Consider the following 19521-nt stretch of genomic DNA (forward strand, 5'->3'; position numbering starts at 1 on the left):
ACAACCATAAATATTCCTCCCCCACCCTGCAGCTGATTGGTAGATAGTGGGAAAATGATGTGTAAAAAACCATCGCTGGGACAGAATTACTCTATTTTCAGAAATAATTTGGTGAAATTTCTCAGACTGTATTTTAGATTAGCATTAAACGTTTTTTTTTTCGAATTTACACTTGCGGCGCATAATTTTAGCGCTATGACGGGACGAAATTTTCAAGGTGATTTCAATACGAGTGATACAGATATACATACCTTATGCATCTGCATTAGACTCCAACTTCCTTCTGCATCCCGTTTAATATTCATTTTTTGCCTTGCTCGACGTTTACGGACGGATAAAATTAATGAATTCAAGTAGCCGAGATATTTGATCCGCATATGACGTGTGTCGCAAATTAGTACGATTGGAGTTTTATCATTATTTCCGTCCTGCGGAGAGGTAAAATTTTTACACGGTTTGTCTAGAAAAAAATAGGCTTATATATTTGAACCGTGAAATGTTTAAATTAAATTTTTCCCATGAGAGGTGGGAATAAATCGATAGAATTTTAATCGCTATAGATGTAAGACAATTTCACGCCATGTTTGTACAATTGAAATAATTTATTACGCGTATCTTGTACGTAATGTACAAATAGTCTAAAAATAGTTGCAGTCAATCTTCTACGTTGAAGTTAGTACCGTTATCGTAACGAAGCATAGGAGAAAAATCGTTATTTTTTTAATTTTACAATGATTTTTAAGGTACTAAGATTTCGAAGTATGAGTGAGTTTGTTTCATTACGGTTTATTGAATTTCAGAGAATTCCAAAACCGCAAAATAACGATTTTGCCTTAACACAAATCGTTGCGAAAACATTACTAACATCAATATGATAATCTTCCATAGAACGCGAATCACCCAACGAATAATAATAGTTCATTGTATTCTGCCGGCCGTGATCCACAAAAAATAAACAAAGAGGAATGAAGGCTTCGCCCAGAAGTACGAAATAAGAATAACAAAAAGTTCTGTGATCCTACGTTTAGAATTACTCGCGTATTATACGCCTGACTAGATGCAACATGCATGGAGTAATGCTGAACCGGTTGTCTGTCGTCAGGCGCATCGGACGTGCGATATTTCAACAAAATAAACAGATCATCCGGAATGCTGGCACTTTTACCCTTACTCCTCATCATGCTTCAGTTTGATCTGGTAAGGTGAAGGAAGAAAAAGTGAACAGGTGATAATCTTATAAAAACTACAAATTTATTTAGTTTGAATTAATAGTTACAATTTTTCGGTTGGTAGAAAAAAGAACAAGAAGTATTATTCAGAAGTTAGTCAAACACCATAATAACACATTGGAAATTCAAAAGCATTCCAGACGATTTGAAATTAATGTAGAAAAATACCGTGAATTACATCTGCACGAAACAATTCAGGATAATTTTCTATCTTTCAAATCGATTTCCGCAGTTACACTCGAATTTCTTACGTTAAGTGACACTTAATCTTACGAATAAAATATTATTATCATCTATATCCGAAACGGAGGTACGTCGATTCGATATTTGAAGAAATAATCTATTCGACAAAAGTTAGGTACATATAGTTTATTATTAGTCTAATTAGCTTGACCAAATTATAAGTAATTAGTTATAAGGAGATTGAAAAAAAAACAACTAAATGAACGTAATTATACATGTATTCTAAATCGAGTCGATTGAAACAGTTGCAGTTCAAGGACAATTATACGATAAAAAAATAGATTAACAACAATAAGGCACTTAAGTCACAAAATTGAGTGACTTTTAAATTGAATAATAATTATACCCGAGAACTTGATAATTACTCGCCGGAATAAAAAAAAAATATTCGAATAATTAAAAACAACTCAACCAATAATGTTGAACTCGTGAATCCAGATGTCGCATTCTGGCAAATGGCAGTAATGATTAGATTTTTTGAGATATCGATTCAAATCGTCAGGACCGAGCAAGAGATGTTTTTAGTTGATGCTATCTTTTTTCGTTACTTTTTTCTTCGTTTGTTCTTGGCTTTCATATTAGTTAAATGTTAATGCTGAGAACGGAGAATTACAAACTAGAACACACTATAGACATATTTACAATATACTTCTTTTGTCGTTGCGAGGAATGACAAAATTAGAAGTAAAATAAAAGAGTAAGAAGAGCTTGCTTGCAAGGATTGTTATTGACGTAGTTATTTGCAAATTAAGAGGGGATCCTAGAAGTACATTTCAAAACGTGCCGTTCATTTACTTTTGTTCATTGACATTTTTAGCCATAGTATTGTTTTGCATTTTGTCTTCGTTTTTTGCTTGTTTTAATATATTCTGATTGTTATCAATGTCACTAACGTGCTGCTGCGCATTTTCATTTGCCATGTGCAGTTAAAGTAGACGCCATCTATGAATTCACTAAAAGTAAGCTATTTTGAACAACAACAATGATCCCGTTTCCATACATCAAGCTCGGCACACTGAATTCGATCGGATTACTGCTCCGGTGGTGGTGAAGTTATTTTTCTTTTGAATAACAAGATGTGTGGCTCTGGAAAAACACGTTTCTTGTTGAAATTAGTCTCATTCATTAGCAGCTTACGAATTGTGTTCACTAAACTACAAAAAAAAAAAGAAAGAAATCAAAGTAGTCGTACAGCTAATTGGACACTTATATTTAAAAATAGGTCTCTTCTAAAGGACTGATCTGTGAAGAAAGAATTTTTTAATGACACTGTGTTGTTACAACAGTCTATTCATCTCTTGGATTATGTCACTATCCTCTTCATCAGTGTTTGAAATACCCAAGATTTCCAAGGATCCCAGTTCAATATTTCAATGTATAAAAAATAATAGTTCAATTTAGGCCAGTTGACCAGACTGGACAACTAATAAAAAAAAAAAAAAAACTGAGAATTATTTTGCAAGGTTCTTCAATATTTATATTCAATTTTGTATACGTATTGTAAGACAATAAGTGATTATCCATAATTATATGTGTCACTCGAGATTTCAATAATGAAAATGAGTCACGATCAGCATTATTTATAAATGAATCTAAATGCAGCAGAGGACTAGATCATACATTGGAAACCCCCAAAATTAATTTATCTCCTATTAAAATACGATGACAATTCAACTTTCCCCAGTTAATATGAAAAATAAAGAAGTTTCAACGATTGTTGTGAACCGGGAATTTCTGTAAACTTTAGTTTTCACCTGAGTATAGTCCAAAAAATAATTTAAGCAGCTGTAATGAGACCGCGAGTCTTCTACTAAATTACATCATGTAAAATTAATTGCCGAAGTACAAAGACCATAAAATGTGTGCTCACTACGTATAAATGATACACGTATCATCAATCCATAAATTGGAGAACTTAAATCCAATGACTTTGTAAAACACACTTGAATAGATCGATAATCGTGAAGACTGAGCAGGAATCTGTCTTAGAGATGCGACGACATGGACTATGCTCACGTGTTACAAAAAGGAGAATAAGATGAAGAGGAACAAAAAGTGGTTTTTTGGTCTCATACCAGGTTGATGAGTCATGTAATGCACCCAGCCCTGGCTCTGCTGGACTCCAATGGCCCTCCACTCCTGCTCTGACATGAGATGGGTCCTTGGCACCAATTTCACGAGCTCCTTGGACAGGACGACGTGCCTAAAAAAAAGGAAAGAAATGTAGATACGGCAGGAGTCTAGAATATTCGGCAATGATCTGAGCACAACAAGCGTCAAGAGTGACGGATAATTCGGAGAATGCATCGGACGGGAGTGGGAGAGAATTAAACGTCCGTATGTATCTACCAACGTCGAGTGGTCCAGCCAAATGAAACCCAAACAAAAGGATAAACGGACGGCGAATCGATGAGAAATGAAACCAACCTGTACTCGTATTTGTCGTCGTAATATTTGTCCGAATAGTAGATATTGTTGCGCGCCATTATTATTCACTTACAATTACGCACAGATTCCCGCTTTACTGACTATTAAATTCAACGCAAATCTCGCTCGGACTGCGACTCACTCGAAAACCTTGCTTGACGGCGTGTATGCTGTTTCATTTGAAATTTAACGGATGTCGGATTGTCGACAGGCGAGGCGAATGGTGGGGAGGACTTGTTCGACATTGACTGTTTAAAGTGATTTATTTAAGTTGAAAAATTCCAATTTTTAACCCGTACAATATTTTCGACAGTTATTTGACCCCGCAAAGTTATCGTGTTTATTCAAAAAAACCTTATCAAACCTTATTTCAGATTTTAATTTGACCGGAATCAGCTGTCTGTAAACTTTAAGCCGCAGCTGCGACGCTAGAAAGAAGCGTCTCGGCGGTCTCGGCTTTCAATTCTTCCTGATTGCGTCCGTAAACTTCAGATTTTTGTTCAGCTGATCTGCTCACTGACATTCGTTATAGTTTACGAACGCATACCTACAGTCAGTGTGTGCCGTGATTGTATCGTAGTCCTAACTTAACCTCAAATACTGGCTCTAACCTGTTTTATGATTCATTATTCATAAATTGTTTAATTATTACTATTATCGACTGAAATGGACAGAAATAATCATCACGATTCAAAGTCGAGTGACAGATCACGAAAAAGGTCTGTAGAAAGATTCAGACGAAATGAATACACTAGTGATGGGGAACGTAGTTCGAGAAAGGAATCGAAGTCCAGGCATAAATCTGTGAAAAAAGACGATGCTTCAAAAAAGAAATCGAAAAAAAAGAAACGGTCCGAGTCTCCTAAGCGAAAAAAGTCGTCGAAGCACAAAAATCGCAAGAGGTAATAACATGTTGATAAAATTTCGAGGTTACCTCATTTTTATTTTCAATGGTCTCTCATCGCTTCCAAACTCACTTCACTCTCCTCTTAGTTACCAACATTGTTTTCGTGACGTCTCTGACCTTACCCAAATATTAGATTGCCGTATGTTACTTCACCAATATTTTCATATTTTCATTTGTTTCCAGAACACCATCCTCGTCGTCGAGCGACTCGTCAGATGCGTCGACCTCTTCGGCAGACTCAACAAAGCTGTTGGAAAAACTACAAAAGCAACGACAAAAGCAGGATGAGGAGCGGAGAAATCAGAAGGAAATGTTGAAAGCAACAGAGACTCCAGAAGAAAAGAGACTACGTCGTTTAAGGAAAAAAGAAGCAAAAGAGCGCAAGAGAAAAGAGCGGATGGGGTGGGACAACGATTACCTTCACTATACGAATACCGATAATCCGTTTGGAGATGGGAACTTATTATCCACGTTCGTGTGGTCCAAGAAACTCGAAAAAGAAGGCTTAATTGGGGTCAGCAGAGAAGAACTGGAGACCCGAAACCGACACAAGCAGGAGGAGAACAAACGGGAGTTGGAGAAAGTAAAGAAGAGGAGACAAGAAAGGGAGCTGGAGAGGCAGCAACGTGAAGAAGAAATGGCTCTGCTTCAGAGAGGAAAAGAGGCTGCGCAACTAGAACAGTGGGCCAGGCAAGAGGACCAGTTTCACTTAGAGCAAGCGAGACTCAGGTCTAGAATCAGAATTCAAGACGGTCGGGCTAAGCCGATCGATCTCCTGGCCAAGTACATTAGCGCCGAAGAGGAAGTCGACGCTGTTGAAATGCACGAGCCTTACACGTATCTGAGAGGACTCCAAATTAAGGACTTGGAAGACCTTATTGAAGATATTAAGGTATACAAAGAACTGGAAAGAGGGAAAAACCTTGATTACTGGAATGATATAACGGTAATTGTGGAAGACGAGCTGCACAAACTCAGAAAAATGGACAGATCGGAGTACGAAGCTGGTAAGTTGTGTGCTTAAGTACTCTATGGAGACACATCAATACACTTCACACTTATTCCATATATCTATTTCCTTTTTCAAACTTCCTCCAAAACATTTATTCTTAAATTCTTACAGCTGTCGGCAGAAGAGAAGGCATTCATGCATCGGTTGCTAAGGATGTGACAGCTGTGTTCAAAGGAAAAACTGCAACGCAACTAGAAGCCTTGCAGCTTCAAATAGAATCCAAAATTATCGGAAAGCCTGAGGGCGTTGATATCGGTTATTGGGAAAGTCTTCTTTCGCAGCTTAAAGGTCAGTTTCTATTTATTGTCCTGCTATTCCGTATTCATTATAACAATAAAACTCTGTACTAACTTTGATACCTAAATAACAGCTCACATGGCTAGAGCAAGGTTGCGGGATCGTCATCAGGAGAATTTGCGGAAGAAGTTGGAGGTCCTGAAGGCAGAGCAAGGAGTAGTAAAGACCGAAAGTGAAGCTGGCGATTCCGTAGCCCCCAGCGAACATTCCATCAAACAGGATGAGCAGCCTTCGACAAGTGTGACTGCAGCTGCAGAAAATAGCGATGAAAGTGAATCTGAGTAAGTGATTTTAACCAGCTAGCTATTTGCAATTCCCTAATTGATCGATAAATCAAATCCTGAACTCTATTTTCCATGTTTACAGAGCTGAAGCTGAGAACCAAAGTGCTGCTGACGATATGCTGTCCGAGTCTTTTAATGATTACGAGTCAGGTGGTTACTCTCCAAAGTATATGACACAATCTCAACTAGAACCAGGGACGTTGATAACTCTGGAGGAAGAAGACAGTCAACGTTTAGAGTATGCCAGGAGTCAAGTTCTCAACACCGGACGGAAGGTTCAGAACGTAATTAGTGCAGAAGAGCAGGCGATGCACAGAGAGGCTCGGAAGAACATGGGAGCTGACGAGGCCCAGTTCAGCGTTGAATCTTCCCTCGAAGCGCAAATCTACCTTTGGTCCGACAAATACAGACCCAGGAAGCCGAGGTATTTCAACAGGGTCCACACCGGTTTCGAATGGAACAAATACAACCAAACGCACTACGACATGGACAATCCGCCACCGAAGATCGTCCAGGGTTACAAATTCAATATTTTTTATCCAGATCTGATCGACAAGAACACAACGCCGGAATATTTCTTGGTGATTATTTGTTTTTTTAAGGGAAATAAATTAATGAACTCCTCTGTTTTAATCATGGACTAACGGAATGATTTGCCGTGCTTTACAGACGCCGTGCACAGACAACAAGGACTTTGCAAATCTGAGGTTTCACGCTGGGCCACCTTACGAAGACATAGCTTTCAAGATAGTGAACAGAGAGTGGGAGTATTCTTACAAGCGCGGATTTCGCTGCCAATTTCACAACAACATATTCCAGCTGTGGTTCCACTTCAAGAGATACCGTTACCGAAGATGAAAAATTCACAGCAAAAGTCTTTTGATTGATAATTTTGAAGATCTAAAATTTCAGTTCCGTGTTTTCGAACACATTGTACATAGCCACATAATATATCTTAGTATTCAGGATATTAATTGTGCATATTGTGAAAAGATAGGTTTAAACCCTCGTATTTTCATGCCGACCTGTTGACCCATTTGATTTATATTGTACGACATACCCGCATTCAGAAATGTTATCACCGCTCACCAGCTACGCAAACTTCGATGCTCAACTCGAACGGGATGTTTGGTAACAGTAATGAATATTCATGAATCAAAGACACCTGAATGAAAAAGTGTACTTCGAGAATTTGACCCATATTTACGAGGATAATAATGTTTACATCGTCGATTAGAAATATCTAAATGTTGAAACATAAATAAACGAACAACATCTCGTTAATTGTTTTCGTGTTCCTTCTATTGAAACTGCAGGAACGGGACCTATACTTTGTGTAAAACAAATATTATTCTTTTCCGAAATTCGGCCGTCTCAACAATACCTGACGTATCAATCAATGATACGTTTCTTTTCAACTTTTATATTATTTGACGGAAAAATTTGGGCCGAGGCCGCGTGATCGAATGGAAGGCTTTGTTAAACAGCTTGCCGAAGCAAAAGCGCGGCGGCTATTCCAAATATACTCACGTTTACACACCGAGTGTCAAATTCAGCACACGAACGATAAAAACGTTTGTTAACAGTCGCCGTTGGATCGATCAACGCCTACACAAACACAATCGCGACGCGAAGGTGTGTACCAGGGGTCTCGGAGCGACCGCATCAATTTTCCCCACATCAAGCAGCTCCAACGCCCCAAGTAAAAGCGACGGACCTCAGTCCACGCGTGACGCACCTGCCCAACAGTCGCGCCAAGCGCACAATTTTACCTCTAAGGAAGCCTCGGATTATATTCCAACTGTTATACTTCCTTGTTCACACTTTTGTTCATCCATTCCAAGTTCTCGCTTAATTTTAAGAGAGAGAAAAATATATGTACTCATGCTCAACAATAGTACACAACGTAAAAGTAAAGCGAAGAAAATTCGATCACTTTTAAGGGATACGCCGAAACTACGAAGATTATATTGTCAAATGAGTGAAAGTAAGGCTTGAACGTTTCCCTGTTAACGAATCATAATATCCGGCCGCATCTGAAATTAAATCGTAGTGAAAAAGAATCGGGATAATTGAACTGATCGAAATGTTGCCAGAGGTGATGTAGAACCGAAGAAAAGTGTCAAGTCGATATAATAGCAATTAGATCCCGCGCCGGTTTCCTTACGCATGCCAATACAGTAAAGTCATTGCCACCGATTCGTTGAGGCTCGTACAATAATTGAGCGACAAAAGACACGAGTGTAAGAAACTGTCAATCCATAAATTAAAATACAAGAGCACGAATGTATTTGCCTGATAAATCTCGGTAGAAATAACCGCAGGGTGAGGAGGAGAGCGGGAGGAAAATACGAGAGAGTTTGGGGCCGGCGAGTGTCAACCGATGAGGATGAAGGTAGATTAACGGGGCCCAGAGGGGATAATATCGAACCTTTGTAACCACGAATTCCAGAAACGAGAAACGATCATCGCCGTCGACGCAGCGGGAAAATCTGCGCAATGCACGTGACTTCTTGATAAGAGGTCTGAATGCCGGATCCACCGCTAAGCTGGAGCCGGCGGATTTTAACTCCGGTTCTGTAACACGGGGAAAGAATTCGGAGACCTCGATCTGCTCGGAGAACGGTAATCTCGGATATTTACCGCACGGTGAAAAAATGCGGTGGAAGAACCGGAACAAAGAGTCCGAATTCATTTCGGAAAAAACCTTCCTCGTGACAAAGGACGACCTTCACGTATTCGACGGTTACTCCGGAAATGAGGCGAGCACGCGACCCGCCCCCCGTTCGAAGCTCAAGTCTACCGGAAGCAACGCCAACACCTGGCCACCCAAGCTCAAGAAAAGCTCGTCGACGGGCTCAAGCTCCTCCCTCGAACGGCCCAAGACGGCGAACCTCGACGAGCCGAGCTTTCTGGACCCTCGGCTGATCGACAAGCTCGATATGTCGATGCTGAGCAAGGAGCTACTCTGCGACTCGATGACGCACATTCAGCTTATGCACGCCGGCGTGGGAGTCGAGCGGCGCAGGCAGAGTCTGAACGTCAATCCGTCCGGATCGAGGAGGGAGTACCGATCGGACAGATCGAGCGTCGCGACGCCCTCGAACTCCGGGATAATATCGCTGGTCAGACAGAAGCGGAGGAGCTTCGAGCCCCTGACGGACTCCGAGGCTTGCGACGGTCGAGACACGTCGCTGATCGACGCGATGAAGAAACGGAGCCAATTGGCGAACGGCAAACGGATCAGCGCCGACGATAACAACAATCGGCGGTCTGCCGCCCCCGGAAACATCGCGCCGAAGATCCCCGCTCTGCCGATATCGAAGCGGAAGTCGTCGAAGACGTCGATCAAGTCGGACGTCGAGCTTTTTACGGGCCCCACCCGCACGGCCCCGGAACCCTGCAAAACCTGCGGCCGATCGGATCAACCGGAACGGTTTCACAGCCACCCGACGAAACCCGCCATCGCCACGGTCAAGGTTCGCGATGGTAACGCCAACCACAAGGCCAAGGTCAACGCCGTGCCGAAGAGCGTTCAAAAGCCCGTTGTTCTAAATTTTCGAAGCGAGAAACGGAAGGGCGAGACGACAAAGAACTCGCGGCAATCCAGTCAGGAACAGAAAGACTCCCAGGGCAACGTCTCCTTGCCCTTGCAATCTACAACCGCTGCAGCTCATCTCTCGCCTAAACGAGGACCGAGATCCGTTACGTGTTACATTTGCAGCCGGGAATTTGGCACCGCTAGCTTTCCCATTCACGAACCAAAATGCCTGGAGGTAAGAGTTAAAAGTAATAGTGAACGAGTCAATTTCTTAATCTTTCGTTGGACGCTCAGGAAGAATTCTTCCAGTCGTACTTCCTCTGGAATGATCGCTCGACTCGACTTCTTATTGTTTATTAATTTTTATTTATTGCGTGATTTAATATTTTATTATTCTGACTATCCAAATATCAAAAAAAAACTTCAAACTAGTTACCTCAATTTTTTTTAAACTTTTGCTCATCCCTAAGTAAGTAAAAAACAGTCCCGGACGAATTCTTGCTAGTTGGCCAACGGCGTTAGTAGAAATATAGGTGCGGCGAACGAAGGGTTAATATTATTATTCATTTATCAATCAAGTAATCAATTTTTTTTATCGGCCAAACATTTCTCCAACTTATTGTGACTTGATCGATTACTAGTTCCGCATTTGTATACGAAAGCAGCTTTTCCTGATTCTTCGTGAGATGAGCAACAGACATTCGGCCGCCATTTTTATTATCCTACGATTCAATTATGACAAAGCATCGCACGTGATGGCAGCTGTAATTATTGCAAAAACTGAATAGTGAAAATGACTTTATCAGTCAGTGGCCTGGTAAAATGATAAAATAAATAGGGATTCGTCTGAGAACGGAGCCGAAAGAAATTCTTGAAATCGCGAGGTGTGACTTGGGAACTTTACTCCACCCTTTCGTGTCTCATATCGTGATTGTCGTGTTGTATCAAATTCTCGATCAACTTTGTTAATTAGTTGTAATTTGAGATACAAATGTAAGAAAATAACTCTACATAAGTTGAAACAACAAAATACTTACCTAGACTCAGAGGTGGTGTATGTATCTGGGAATGGTTCGCAGCTGTTGGACATTACTCATATATTTAAAAATTAACAATATCAGTTGCAAAAATATCTTGATAAAAATGAGTTCGCCGTTTCAGATAAAGTATGCATACTTTTTATGTTCTTGTTAAAATATCGGGGCTATAGATTATACGATATATATAGCAGCAAATACTCGTGTACGCTACATGTAAATATTGATACGACATGCACCGTTGGATTGAAGGTGATAAGAATGATAACCCGTAACTAATCACGAATACATATCTACAAACGACCAACAGAGCTGAAAGTGACCATGAACTTGAGAAGGTGTGAATTATGACGTATAGGAAATTTCAAAACATTCATGAGTAGGAGACATGGATTTTAATGCAATAACTGTTACAAAATCTAAAATTTATAATAAATCAATTCAGCGAATTTAAAATAAAATAAAAGCGAAGCGTGCTGGAATAAGTTGAAATGAAATTTCGGATTCAAAAACGCGGAATATTGCCAAAGGCTAAAATTCATCCACTCTTCCTCCACGCTACTTATACAGCGCATATATTTAAGCAAACAACTTTTTGTTTCAATCCTCGTATTGCGTCACTTTTATTGACGATGCGAATATTGTACAACAGAAAAATCGATGCTAACATATGTCCGCAGGATTATAAATAGGCATTACTACATGCATAAGTCAGAGACGTACAGATGTAGACTTCTGTCTCCGGTATATAAAGTTAATCGGATTCATAACGATGTAAGATGTAACGAATGACGAATACTACTCGAAATATCCACTGGGTCGGGCGTTAGATTGTGATTACGGTAATTTGCCAACCGTGGCATTGAAACCGCGCCTTATTCGTTCAACAGTAAACTCCGCTCGGTTTCACGTGGCCACAGATATTGTACGTATTTATACCTATGGATCGTTTGCAGACAGTTCGCGGTACATTATGATTCGCGTGCATTATTTTCCTTCGCCAAAACAACAAAAAAAAAAAATAAATAAAAAAAAATATCCTATCTCTCTACATTAACTCTTGTCAATTTTTCCTCGCCTGATAACGGACCATGAATAATATATGGTCTACTTTACTCGCGCGTATGCGACGCGACGCTATTTAGCGATCAATATTTTCGTTAGATCATTGTAGGTCTGTATTATAAGTATTAAAGTGGTTTTATTTGTCGCCTTTTTTTTTCTTTACGAACCCTTCGAAAAGTTAGTTCTTAGCCTCAAACGAAGTCCTGTGAAACCGGAACTCGGTAGCAAAATTCTAAGAGGTACCTCATCCGGTTTGAATTTTTCAAACACTCTAACCGAAATATCTCGAAAACTGTACAAGCTGGGAAGCTTTGCTTGGTTTCATTTTGTAGATATATCAAACGGTCTTTGAAAATGTCGTGACTACTACGTGACATTATTTTTATCATCCTAGAACAGGGGTGAGATAAAAATTTTCAAGGTAATAAACATCTTCATTCATTTATTCAATGCACTCAAATTTAAACGTTCGTATCGAATACAAGATGAACATTTAGTTGTACAGTAATCCAGACGTTTTTTTATAGAAAATTTGATTTTCTACAGAACGAAACTAAAAACAATTTCCCAATTTGTATAGTTTTCGAGATATTTCGGGTTAGATTATTTGAAAAATTCAAACCGGATAAGGAAGCTTTTAGAATTTTACTGCCGAGGTCCGGTTTCACGTGGCTTCGTTTGAGGCTAAAAACTAACTTTTCGAAGGGTACTTAAAAAATAGAGTTAAAAAAATAGTTCACCATAATAAGTAATAAGTATATGTATAAGTATTATAAGTACAACACATTCGCATCGATCTGAGAAAATGGTACTTATAATAAACGAAGGATCACTGTGTTACGATTGGTGTAATTCAAATCGTAGGATCATTGTAAACCTTAGTCACCATAATTACTTGAGACCATGGAACGACATTTTTTTAAACTTCTACTATACGCGTACAACAACGCTAGCGTATAACCACATTGTACCAAATAGTGTACAGTTTGCATAATACTTGCGTTAATTCGCACGAATGCCTTAGCGGTGTATATCGATTTTGTATACACGTAAGAAAAGTGCTGGGATTTTTATTCATAAATATATGGGTATCAGGTGGACCTCTGATACAGACTAAATATGTACAGTCAAGTAGATTTGACTTGTTAAGTTTTTTGGACATCACAGGTAACTCGATAACTCGGAGTCGTAAAAATCCTACATTTTACAAAGATACTACACAGCCTATCGGAAAATACAAAGACACAATTGATACCATGGAAATTATAGTAACATGAAAAGCAATTTTGAGTCAGGAAGCATCGGACGCACCAGGAAATTCGATAAAATGAATACGAAGATAAGATTAAACGACCGGGTATCAGCGATCACTCGTTAATTCACCGCTTTGCGTGTGGCAAAGGTCTCAAGGTTGGAAATACTGCATGACCTGCAGTCATTCATTGCGAAATGAATGCTTATCATAATAATAATTACCTTTAAAAATGGAGAACACAAAGAAATCATGGTTCTAATTTCTGTGCAGGCTGATAGATGATTGACGTACGTTGTTCATTTTTGTATTTTCATTTCGCCAATCACGTGCGTCGCTTATCAGACCCCGAAAAAAGTTCGCGACCGATAGTGAGAATAGCGGAAGCTTCAACTTCTGCAAGAGCTTAATCAGAGCCGGCTCATCAAATTTAACAATAAAATCTTGAAGGGATTTACAGCCGAAGACGGAGTCTGTTCAGGACCTCTTGGGTCTTGAACATGGTCACAAAGGTAAATAACCGAAGTTGAAAAAGCGTGGGAATACTTAGTTTTCCGAAATTCGGAGTATAAAGTTCCTCTTCACGAAATCGGCGAACGTCATTTTCTTCTAGAGGATGTTACAGTTAACCATATGATTTAAGACATGATCATTTTCAGTAGGGAATGTAACCAGTGCCGAGCTTGCAGAGCTTGGCGTGCTCGCTTGACAAGGAGCTCAAGGTGCCTGTCGAGGCTTTGGTATTAATTCCTATTACGTTCCTATTTAACCTGAATCCAAAGGTCTAGGGTGCCAAGTTTAGTCATGTAAATTCATGGACGGACCATGGTCAGTACGGCGGTACAGGACATCGTCCGATGATATACCCGAAGTACGGTGCTCGGTAGATAGATATTCGATGATAAATCCATCGTCAGTAGCCCGTATAATTATCCCATATGAGTTTGCGAGCAACAGTTGGTCAGAATTAATGGTCATGCTAATTCATACATTATACCCACCGTTGGGCTATTCTCGTATCATAACTGTTCTACATTCTTGGTCTCGAAAGGGATGCATGACGAATGCGCGATCTGCTTAAACTGTGATCACGCAATGACAATGTTTATTGCCTACCCTTTAAGATCGTCAACTACAAATACAGGCGATATCCCACATCCGAATTTTCCTTTCAGAAATGGGAAAGAGAGAACAATGCCTTACCACCGTGGCAAAGACGTTCCGGACCCCCCAAAAGACCCCAAACTCAACCGGGTCATCAGGATTGGAACAAAGTCGCATGGGAACAGAGCCAGGTATGGTGATCACTCTCTGCAGTGGTTTCACGGGGTTATTCAGGTTTACAATTTCATAATTGTTGTTAACTCACGTGCATATCGTCATAAACATACTTTTGTAGGCTCAGCTGCTTCCCTGTTCCCGTTGCGGACGAACATTTTTACCAGACCGTTTGCCGGTACACGAGAAGAGCTGCAAAGTGCAAAAGAAGGTATACACCGTGTGTTACATGTATTTTGCATTCCAAAATTGAAACACATCCTCTTGTCCAGCAGTCTCCGACGCAAAAAGACGAACCTGAGGAACGAATTCGCCAGGATCGACAGCCTGCAGGGCCTCAGGGTGGATCGCTCCCGAGGGAATCACCGATGGTATATTGTCACATATGCGGTCGAAGTTTCGGAACCAGGAGCATAAAGATCCACGAACCTCAGTGCCTGAAGCGTTGGCAGGTGGAAAACGAAGGCCGACCTCCACCGCAGCGCAAGAAGGAGAAAACTCCAACTAATTCTTCAAGCTCATCCCCGGTGAGTCAAGGACGCTGCAGGAACAATTCGAATCGCTAATTTTGGTCCCAGTTTCCGCAGAAACACTAAGAAAAGACGACGTTTATATTTCCCTTACACCTGTGAAATCACACATTGTATGTCGTATGATGTATGTACAATTAATATGAACTTTGTTGTATTGTCTGTGATTTGTCCTGTATGTAAACAATTGTGTATAGCCAGCGTATTTCGCCTTTGATAGATACGAGAATGAAAATAAACAAGGAGGCTTCCGACATGTGAAAGCCAACAAGCTTATGTTAGTATGGGACAATTAAGAGTTCAACATTTATAATGCAAGGATGAGCAGGGAAGAGTATGTCAATTTTTTAATTTCAAACAGACTTGGCAAATTATTTCGAGGACACGACTTTCGGCCAGTTTTTTTTACTTCTTCTCCTGATTTTAAGCAAAGGCCTGATTTGAGGAAAAATAATAATTACGAGTCGCGGTACAATGAAAGAAAGGAAAAGGAGAAAGAAAATCGATTCCCGATCACAGCTCTACGTAGTAAAAGAACGTGTATGGACAAAGCCAGTAAGCACTGTGGACATAACATTTATTGATTTTTTAAGGTTGTAATAGCCGCTGTATTATTTCCTGGTTTAATGATTCATATATGTTTATTGATTACCCCATGCACAGTTTCATGCGAATGGGAACCTGCTGCAGTGTCAATTAAACCAGAGAACAACACGGGCGATAGAACGATAACTCTCTACTCTGCTCACGATCGGTCTAACTCCAGCTAATAGTGAAAAATCAACTATATATTATATTTTTTCATTATGTCGCAGGATACTCTTATATCGCAGAAGAAAACTGTCACGTGTTACATATGCGGCAGAGACTTCGGCTCTACCAGTATCGCCATCCATGAACCACAGTGCCTTAGGAAATGGAACATAGAAAACGACAAGCTACCCCCTAGTCAGCGCCGAGAGCAACCAGAAAAACCGGATATCGTATTTACTTGTAAGTCTAATTCTTATGGTTCCGCAAATAAGTCAAGGTTACAACGACTCGAGTGCTTTCTTTTGATCGTTAATGGGATTCAAGCCTAGCAGTCGATAATATATACTTCGCTTACGAAGGTCTTGTACTTATTTCCAAAAACTGATCTTTAAGATGATGTTCATAAACTACGTAGCTCTATTTTGGATACTTTTGAACTTCCCCCCTCACCTCATGTCGTCTATCGTGAATACATTTCTCAGCCTCCTCCCCCCTTCCCCCCTTTCCTCTACTGAAAGGCACTTGGTTTTTAAAAAAAAGTCACACATTAAAAAATTGATAAAGAAGCAATTATTTTTTTTTTTTTAATTCGTATTATTCTAAAACAACCGAAGGAGAAAATTGCGAGACTAGCCATGCATGCAAATCATTTTTGAACATAGGTAAAGAATTGTACTCGTCTTTTCGTGATAATAAAGCCAAGTTTCAAGTGTACCTATTGCGTGGATACGTCATTGAAATCGGTGACTGTAAAAAAGATAATATATTACGCGAGGAGAAATCAATTAGAGTGCGTCAATTGTAAAACCATGTACCGTAGACCAACAATAAGACACCCTATGTAACGTAGCGTAACTTTTATCAACCCCCCCCCCCCCCCCCCCCATCAAACTTGCTACGTGGTTTATGGACAGGATCGTAAGGATAGCGTGGCGTTAACAAATTTCATTTGGGAAATTCCAGTTTTTTAAAACGTCTTTGATTAACGTTTGCTCAAATCCTATCACAGGTCGTTAATAAAGGCCTGTCCGCGTGATACTGTAATCGCTACCAGGCAGCATAATTTTTGACAATATAAATTGTATACCATTAAGGGGGAACACCAGTGAAATTTTGATAATATCGAGTTGTTCGTTTTTGAAATGACAAAAAAAGATGTGATCAAGAATTCTTTCCAACAGGATTTATATCACGGTAATATATGTTCTGACGAAAAAAATTGATTCATCTGAAATCATGAAAAAATGATCACATATTTTTTAGCTATTTCGAAAACGAAAAATTCGGTTTTATCGAAATTTCGGAAGAGTCCCCTCTTAGAAGAAAATAAGAAGTAACGCCCCAGGTAAATATCAGTGGAGTTCACTCGCAGGTACAACGATATATCCCAGGGTCAACGACATTCTCCTCTCTCTCTTTCATTCCGCTTCGACCATTGCCCATTACCTGCGGGATCGATTATTTACCCCAAAAGCAGCCGTCCCCTGTTTCAGATCGTCGCGTTGCCTCTAGGCCGGGTTATTTGCTTTTAAATCGCTGTTGAGTGGCAGTTATTTTCTTGGAAATCGAAAAATATCTGATAACCCTCGTTAACCGTACGTTATAGATTCTTTGTTTTAAATTTAAATTCTTCCCATCTCACACGCATTTCTCTAGTAACCATATAATATTCGAGCATTTTATAGTCGTCGTTAAATGAGTTTCACTCCTCGATACCCAATCCAACATTGATCCTATTGATTTGAAATTCCTGTCGTAGCTGCAGAGTTCATTATTTGAACGTTCGTATAGCATATACAGATTTTTTAGCGTGTGGAGCTCTAACCGTCAGGCTGGGACAATTGGGAATGGTGAAATACGCAGAAAATTAAACCGCAAGCGGGGATGTAAGTAGGGTTGAATTTTTATTTCCAGATGATGAAGCCGGGGTAAAGATGATCGATTACGCAGCTACAGCGGAAGCGAACTGGCGATCCCACCTGGGACAGCTGGTTCCTTGTAAACGGTGCGGACGGACCTTTAATCCTGACCGTGTCGCCATTCACGAACGTGGCTGCAAAGGAACCCGTTGAATTTCTTCACTAAATCTGCTATTGTTTACCGTACAATTGTACATACATAAACACCTCGGCATAGGCGTAACACTTCCCAACCGCATGACACGAGGAAGGCTGAGGCGGGAAAATTCAAAACACCGAAGAATATAACTTTCGCTGCAAATATATAAATAACCCTTCGACCGTACAACGTCTCCGAAAATAATTGCGGTTACCTTAAGTTTTTCAAATCAGGCACTTGAACACGCTCGAGAATTAGCTGTTACATTCAATAGTTATCAGTGTAGGCACCTTTTTTGTTATACCCATGACCATGCCGTGTTGTGATGCAGCAATAAAGGAATGTCACTGCATCGAAATAAATATCTGGCATCCAAGTACACGGTCAGAATTGGTCCTGTGTTATTTTATTTTACATTTGCAATGATCGGATCGTTTGGATGTTAATGAGTCCACGAATGGATAAGCGTGATGATCACGGTGTTTTGAGTGATACGCACATAGCGGTATAGAACACAGAGTTTTAATACACACAGCTGTGCACGGTGAAAAAGGAGAAGCAATATTAAAAAAAAAAATAACGAGGAAAAAAAATTGAAAAATCATTCACGTAAGAGGATAAACAGAAATAGTAACTTCACGTAAAGTGTATATTATACCTATGCGTGCGCAATCATGCGAATTCGCAAAACTCGACGGGAATAAATCTTTACTATTTCCATCTTTTGAATGTGTTTAAGATATTTTGTTTTACCTCTGATTTTTTAAATTCAATCACAATTATATGAATATTTATTAACCGCTTATGTACACACGCATAATGTATTGATTTGAAAAAATATATAACATATATCTTTGCAGAAAAAAAATAATTATTTGTTTGAATAACTATTTGTTATTTCTTTAAGAATTCCTGACGTTATTTTGTGTAGGCTACAGATGAATATTTTTATTTTCAGCCGAAGGTGATTGCGATTTTATCGCAACATTTCATAGGATATGGGAAAATCATCTTAATTCGTTGAAGCCTTGTCGAACTTGTGGAAGAACCTTCAGAAATGACGCTTTGCTCAAACACGAACCGCACTGCAATGGCTCCTACTATAAAAAGAGGATCAGACGTTCTGTAGGAGTAAAAACAAGAAGGAAATGAAGAAGAGATGCATATTACATTCATTTCAGTTCACTAATGCGATTATATACTTACAACTAATATCAGAATTTGAATATTTATGCTAGTACAATAGTACATAATACGTTGTAGACAAATACATGTAATCATGTTAATCGAAGACGATAAACGTTTATACTATATAAGAGAGTCGTAAGAATACAGGTTCCATTGAGATCATCCTGTACGTCGAAGCAAACCAAACATAGTAAATAGAGTTAAGAATATTGTTGCACAATATTACAAAACCTGGTGTGTTGCACGCAGATCATGCAGATTGACGAGTAAATGCAATGTAAGCAAAGCCGGAAGATAGTAACTGCGACGCGACGACGAGTGACGCATTGAACGTGAGATGAATATTTTTCGTTGGGTAGAGTCGGTTGTTGTTTGAAAAAAGAATAATAAAACTAGTGAGAAAAAAAACTAACATTAATT

The 19521-nt window shown here is 39.6% G+C and overlaps 2 protein-coding genes across 2 annotated transcripts; one reads left to right on the forward strand and one right to left on the reverse strand.

Moving 5' to 3' along the window:
* Positions 1-1232: 1232 nt before the first annotated feature.
* Positions 1233-4107, reverse strand: Cks30A (Cyclin-dependent kinase subunit 30A). The gene is made up of 3 exons (XM_046619926.2): positions 3900-4107; positions 3548-3675; positions 1233-2558 (listed from the first exon to the last, which is right to left on the reverse strand). Exons 1-3 carry the CDS (start codon positions 3956-3958, stop codon positions 2503-2505), a joined length of 243 nt encoding a protein of 80 aa, XP_046475882.1. The 5' UTR covers positions 3959-4107; the 3' UTR covers positions 1233-2502.
* cactin (cactin, spliceosome C complex subunit) lies at positions 4059-19513 on the forward strand. The gene is made up of 12 exons (XM_069138193.1): positions 4059-4801; positions 4990-5813; positions 5930-6106; positions 6189-6396; positions 6482-6980; positions 7069-7254; positions 8832-10175; positions 14470-14589; positions 14694-14783; positions 14845-15099; positions 15918-16095; positions 18872-19513. Exons 1-12 carry the CDS (start codon positions 4566-4568, stop codon positions 19063-19065), a joined length of 4311 nt encoding a protein of 1436 aa, XP_068994294.1. The 5' UTR covers positions 4059-4565; the 3' UTR covers positions 19066-19513.
* The last annotated feature ends 8 nt before the right edge of the window (positions 19514-19521 follow it).

This window comes from Neodiprion pinetum, chromosome 1, assembly GCF_021155775.2.
Source record: "Neodiprion pinetum isolate iyNeoPine1 chromosome 1, iyNeoPine1.2, whole genome shotgun sequence".
Lineage (NCBI taxonomy): Eukaryota > Metazoa > Arthropoda > Insecta > Hymenoptera > Diprionidae > Neodiprion > Neodiprion pinetum.

Coding starts and splice junctions, on each gene's coding strand:
- Cks30A (XM_046619926.2), bottom strand. CDS start 3,958: ATGGCGCGCAACAATATCTACTATTCGGACAAATATTACGACGACAAA. Junction 3,676..3,899: donor GACGACAAATACGAGTACAG/GTTGGTTTCATT, acceptor CCTTTTTTTTAG/GCACGTCGTCCTGTCCAAGG. Junction 2,559..3,547: donor TTACATGACTCATCAACCTG/GTATGAGACCAA, acceptor GTGTTTTTCCAG/AGCCACACATCTTGTTATTC.
- cactin (XM_069138193.1), top strand. CDS start 4,566: ATGGACAGAAATAATCATCACGATTCAAAGTCGAGTGACAGATCACGA. Junction 6,981..7,068: donor CAACGCCGGAATATTTCTTG/GTGATTATTTGT, acceptor CGTGCTTTACAG/ACGCCGTGCACAGACAACAA. Junction 10,176..14,469: donor ACGAACCAAAATGCCTGGAG/GTAAGAGTTAAA, acceptor TTTTCCTTTCAG/AAATGGGAAAGAGAGAACAA.